We start from the raw sequence: 6,495 nt of genomic DNA on the forward strand, positions 1-6,495 counted from the left end.
CCCTCTTTCCAACTCGTCTGTCACAATAAGTTGTTTGACGCCCCGCCTTTATTTCGTCTTGTATTTATCATTGACAAATATAGACTGAAATAGTATCTGTAAATCTCAAATCGCATACTACATAGTGTGCTACAAGTACGTACTTCGCGGATGATGGTGAAGTACTTACTGTTCAGTATATAATAAACTAGTATGCCCGTATTGGGACTGATTGGGACATACTGCTCATAAAATTGCGTCTCAAAATTGTGTTATTATTATTTTGTCGTGCATTAACACCACGCCAAGTTTGATATTTTTTGCGAGACACCACAAGCATTGTGTTAAACTGACTAATGTTTCTTTTGAAGTTTACTTCCACCACAAAAACCATCTATGAATTGTATGGATTTTGCCACTGGCCATTTTAACTGCTTACAAGCCAGTAATACTGGTAACTTACTACTGCTATTTGGAATAGTCATAGGAATTGAGCCCACGTTAAAGAGGCTGAAGACAAATTTTACACCGCCAAAGCTATTAATTTCTTGGCCCTAGCCATTTGGAGGCCATGAGCAAAATTTTATTTGAGGCCCCTCTACCCTAGTGGTCTGTGGCTCACTAGCAGCCTGGGGCCCCCTAGCGGTCAGGGGCTCTAAGCGACCGCCTATGTCGCTAATGCCTAGAGCCGATCCTGATGGCACAACATTTGTTTTTATTTCATATGTGAATGACTGACTCAATAACTTGGTGTATATTACCCCAAAAAGCATGTACGGATGCATTCTTCGAAAATCCATCAGAAACTATGGTTTCAGGTACTATTTTTTGATAAATATTAATATTCTCGCATATAAATCTGGCATACTAAATAGTATGCAAGTATGTGATTTGAGATTCAGCCTAAGGCTCAATCTCAAATCACATACTACATACTACATACTGCAAGTACATACTTCACAGGTGATGATGAAGTATGTACTGTTTAGTATATAGTAAGCTAGCATGCCAGTATTGGGGCCAATTGGGATATTCTATGTCATCATCAAAATACGTCTAAGCATTAGATAATCATGAAAAGTTTGATTATTTAGCTAGACACCATTAGGCATTGTGTTAAACTGACTAACGTTTCTTATGAAGTTTACTTCCACCACAAATAACATCTGCGTGGTGGTAACTAAAGGAAATATGCTGACGTGTGTGACCTGCTTCCGACAAGATTTTGTGGATGTCTACACGAAACATAGACCTTATTTGAAACCATTATAAAATCCCTTACGGGAAAAATGAATGGTGAAATGCCAAACAAACCAGTATCACATTTTGCCACTCGGTATTATGGGGATTATGATGCGTCGACTATTTCTGGAAAATGAGGTTCCAGAAGAAAAATATTTAAAAATAAATTGTTTTTAGCCATAGAGATTAAGAATACCTATATTACTGTGCAACATCGACATTCTGTTCTTTGTAAAGATGGTGAAACAATTCATATGTCCATGTAGTGGCAAAAACTACACTAACCCCAAGCCTTAGCGGCACTGCCTTAGCTATTAATTATCTTCAGAGCTAACCAAAGTGGTAGCTAATTCAGCTAATTTCATCCAGTTTATTTGAAGATGGCCAGCTACAAGCAGGCAGTTAGGTAAGTAGGTACATTGTCATAGCTAGTACTGAAGTGTAACGTCACTGTACGTTTAGCTAGGTCCCTAGCTATTTCCCTTATCAGTCTGATCTACCAGGGCCTCTTAGCTTTGTTGTTGGGAAACTGTAAAAACTATTTGCAATTACTCACTCCATAGTGATAATTACCACCTCGCACAAATAATCATCACAGTATAACAACAAGTCAATTAAACTTCAGGGATATCAATCTGTCCAGTTAGGACGCTTAAGTGATTGTGAATCAATGTTTTGGTGCAAATGAAAGTGACAACAGGTGCACTGGAGAGTCAACAGCAAGACAAACCCAAAAAGGGAATGATTACCCTTCCTGATGGATTCTTCTCTAGTTTTCTGTTTTGCTTTTGTCCTTGTCATTGCTGGTAGCATGAGGCGGTACCTGCAGCCCATTCAGGTTGCACAGGTAGTCCAGCTCCTCCAGAATTGCACATTCATACGTACCGTTGCAAGGTTTGCTGTGTCTCCCAGTAGAGTTTCAAGAGCATGGAAGAGATACCAGGAGACAGGCCGTTACACGAGGAGAGCTGGACAGGGCCGTAGAAGAGCATCAACCCAGCAGCAGGATTGGTATCAACTCCTTTGTGTGAGGAGGAATGGTAGGAGCAATGCCAGAGCCCAACAAAAGGACCTCCAGCGAGCTACAAGTGTGCATGTTTCTGCCCAAACTGTCAGAAACAGACTCCATCAGGGTGTCATGAGGGCCCGATATCCTCTAGTGGGACCTGTGCTCACAGCCCAGCACCGTGCAGCTCGATTGGCAGCTCGATTGGTACACCACTGGCGCCCCATTCACTTCACAGATGAGACCAGGTTCACACTGAGCACATGGGACATACGTGAAAAAGTCTGGAGACGCCATGGTGAACGTTATGCTGCCTGCAACATCATCCAACATGCCTAGTTTGGTGGTGGGTCAGTGATGGTCTGGGGAGGCATATCCTTGGAGGGTTGCACAGACCTCATGGAACCATGACTGCTGTTATGTACCGGAATGAAATCCTCAGACCCATCATCAGTCCTTACGCTGGTGCAGTGGGCCCTGGGTTCCTCCTGGTGTAGGACAATGCCTGGCCTCATGTGGCCAGAGCGTGTTGGCAGTTCCTGCATGATGAAGGCATTGATGCCATTGACTGGCCCTCACGTTCCCCAGACCTGAATCCAATTGAGAACCTTTAGGACAGTATGTATCGGTGCATCCGACACAGCCAAGTAGCGTCACAGACTGTCCAGGAGCTCACTGATGTCCTGTTCCAGGTCTGGGAGGAGATCCCCCAGGACACCATCCGCCGTCTCATCAGGAGTATGCCCAGACGTTGTCGGGAATGCATAAAGGCACGTGGGGGCCATGCACACTACTGAGTCACATTATGAGATGTCGTGATGAAAGTTGGAACAGCCTGTGATTTCGATTGTTTACATAGATTTTTGGTGTGTTTGAATCCAGCCCTCAATCGGTTTGTAATTCTGGGTTCCATTGACTGTTGTAACGTCATTTTATTCTCACTGAATTACACAATGTATAGTAAACATTATGATCTTTAAATCAGTGCTTAATTTGTAAATTGGTTGGTCACGGAACACATTGGGGCACACAAGATACATGGATCAGACCACAAAAAGCTAGGCTGCAGGAATAGGCAACTTTTTAAACTCTTATTGCTTCTAGTGGAATGTTTACAGTGCAAAGTGAACACAGTTCACTTATGGAAAATGACAAGTCATGCGCAGCTGACCGGATCTGTGAAAAGTAGGTGCCGGTACAAACTGAGGAAAATCTGAGAGGGGCTGGATCCTGTTACAGCAGGCTCAAATTAACCACTGTTAGTTACCAAATACAGTTATTCTAGCTAGTAGCTGACTGACGTCAGAGTTTGCACTCCAGATCTATGTGCACACTCTGTGAGGAGATAGACCAGGTGACTTGTATTCAGTTGTTGAGTGGACACTACTGAACGCAATGTTTGATGGGATACGTAGTTCATTTTCCCACTCATTCTCTGAAAGGTACACGGTCTTGTACCCTTTACTTTTTTCCAATATATCTACATATTGAAATTTATTTCCAAGGTTATCGTTCACTTGATAGCTTTGCAGACTGATTGATCATCACAAATGCCCATAACTAGTCCTTTTATGAAACGTCTATTGTAAAAGTGAATGGGTCATGTGACCCATGGAACCAAGATGGTGAAATATGGGTGGTTCCCCTTTCCAAGTCTGTATGACTGTCTAACACGGTTGTGCCACCATATGCAGTATATGCTTTGATTAACTTATCACGTCAATCATGATATGGAGTTCATACCTGTAGTCTCTGTACAGTGACCTAATAACTCAACTTCTCCTAAACACATCCGCATCTCTTTCATTGTGTTTGCTTCCGCTATTTGTCTAAACATGTAGAGACATGTTGCAAGCACAGTCACATTAAATCGATTTAGGCTGGAGATCACTCTGAGGAACTTTCATTTTCAAAGGACATCCCCAAGGGAAAGACAGCAACATGGGTGAGCTGTGTTAAACTTGTTGATGTATCATCTTAAAAGGACTGTGCAAAAGTCTTAGGCTTCTAAAAGTTGAACTAAAATCATTTATTTGGATAGTAAGTGTTTATTAGTAAAAATACATATATAAATAATATATACAGTGGATATAAAAAGTATATACACCCCTGTTAAAATGCCAGGTTCTTGTGATGTAAAAGAATGAGACAAAGATAAATCATGTCAAAACTTTTTCCACCTTTTAATGTGACCTATAACGTGAACAATTAAATTGAAAAACAAACTGAAATCTTTGAGGGGGAAAAAAATTAAAATAAAAAACTCACAATAACCTGGTTGCATAAGTGTGGATATAGCATGTGACCTAAAATCACATTCTTGATTTTAGGCTCCATTGGAGACATTACTAAGATTGACACCAGTGGTGCCTCAGAGAGAACAGCTAGACAAGACAAGCTTGCTGTCCAAGGTAACTATCTGGTCAGACTGGACCTGTATTCAGAACCTTCCAATTATTGTAATTGGTAAATCAATAAGTCATTAATCCATACAGTATCGTAGGAAATAAATGACATACAAAGACAGAAATCTTTATGACTTCTAAAATCAATCTTAATTTCCTAAAGGAGTGGATGCATCTCACAATCTGGCTAGAATTGACTCAATGAGAATGAAACAGTATAAGGACCTCATCACCAGGGTGGGGCTGAAGCATGGCCTGGACCCAGCTATCATTGCTGGCATCATCTCTAGAGAGTCCCGGGCGGGGGCTGCATTGGATCGTGGCTGGGGAGACAAGGGGAATGGCTTTGGGCTTATGCAGGTTGGTTGGCACTGAGATTTGATTTGTGTGAGTATCTTGTTGGTTAAGTGAGAACGAGGAAGCAAAATTAGAGTAATAGAGCTTCTTCCTATTGTTCTTTTTTAATGTATTACATAAACTCTTTATATCATCTTTTACAATTGCTCAAATGAGCTAGGGAATACATATTTCAGGCATGCTTAAATTGTATGAATAGATGTGATGTGATTGGTTTCTAAATATTTTATTTTCAAAGGTTGACAAGCGTTTCCACAAGATAGTAGGGGCGTGGGACAGTGAAGAACATGTCAGTCAAGGCACTGGGATTCTTATTGAGTTCATACATAGGATCCAGGCGAAATTCCCTTCATGGCCCAAGGAGCACCAACTGAAAGGTATCACCCACCCGATTACTTTTTATTTTGTTAGAAGTGATTAGAACCATGTGTATGTACGTATATCAATGGATGCCATGTATTTTCAGGGGGTATTTCAGCCTATAATGCTGGGGACAAAAATGTGCGCACCTATGAGCACATGGACGTGGGGACCACTGGAGACGATTACTCCAATGACGTCGTCGCCAGAGCCCAGTGGTTCAAAAGCCAGGGTTATTGAAATCTTAAATAAATACTTAAGAATGTTTCCAGCAGTTTGTGAGTTAGTCTTATTTTATAATGTCTTCTTAACATTGATTTTTCTCATAACTGCTTTAAAAATATATATATGTATTTGTTTTGCTAATTGCAACGAGTTATGTGTTTGTTTTTGTTGAATGCACAAACTGTTAATTGCTTTTGATAATATAGTATACACTAAATTGCCTAAATATAATGAATGTAAACGTTGTCTAGTTTTTGAATATAAACATCCATTTTTGTTTACTTCGAAGATTATTAAAGATATTGACCACCAGAGAGCATTACTGCCCGTATATTTCCCTCAAGTATCCCTGTTCTCTTGCACAGAGTTGTTTATGGACATAGAAAGTATATAAAATGAGGACACTTAATCTGGAAATCTTGTAAAAATATTATTCCATACAGAAATTACTTTTAATGGAATTGCAACATGAAAAAAACAATAGACACAAGAGGGACCGCAAAGACTTGGGGCATGATACTAGGGATCCGATACTTTTTGGTGAACCGGCTCTTGTGGCTCCGTTCACCTGAAAGAGATGGCTCATTCAGTTTTTGAAGTCTCTGTTTAAAATGCCTATTCTCGAACAAGAATAAAGTGTATATGTTGATGGTGAAGTTACTCTACTAGGAAAAACTCGCGTGGAACAGAACAAGAACGTTTTATTGTTTCTGCAAAGTGTATATCAAATCTTCAGTCAAACATCTTTTAATGTATATGCAAATCATCGAAGTTTTCTTTTAAAATAAAAAAAACCTAACCATTCAAGGAGCCAATGCACGGCTCATTTCACCAATGCGAATCGGCTCCCAATGTCGTCGTTGCCCCCGTCCCCCCGTCCCCCCCAACGAGCCGTTCGTTCGCAAATGACTACCATTAAAT

At 40.5% G+C, this 6,495-nt stretch overlaps 1 protein-coding gene across 1 annotated transcript; it reads left to right on the forward strand.

Moving 5' to 3' along the window:
* Positions 1–4,085: 4,085 nt before the first annotated feature.
* On the forward strand, positions 4,086–5,872 carry lygl1 (lysozyme g-like 1). Its single transcript, NM_001310920.1, is given in 5 exon segments — positions 4,086–4,172; positions 4,558–4,638; positions 4,796–4,992; positions 5,228–5,366; positions 5,456–5,872. Coding segments are annotated over 5 exon segments (555 nt in total). The 5' UTR covers positions 4,086–4,168; the 3' UTR covers positions 5,590–5,872.
* The last annotated feature ends 623 nt before the right edge of the window (positions 5,873–6,495 follow it).

Source organism: Esox lucius, chromosome 4 (assembly GCF_011004845.1).
Source record: "Esox lucius isolate fEsoLuc1 chromosome 4, fEsoLuc1.pri, whole genome shotgun sequence".
Taxonomy (NCBI): Eukaryota; Metazoa; Chordata; class Actinopteri; order Esociformes; family Esocidae; genus Esox; species Esox lucius.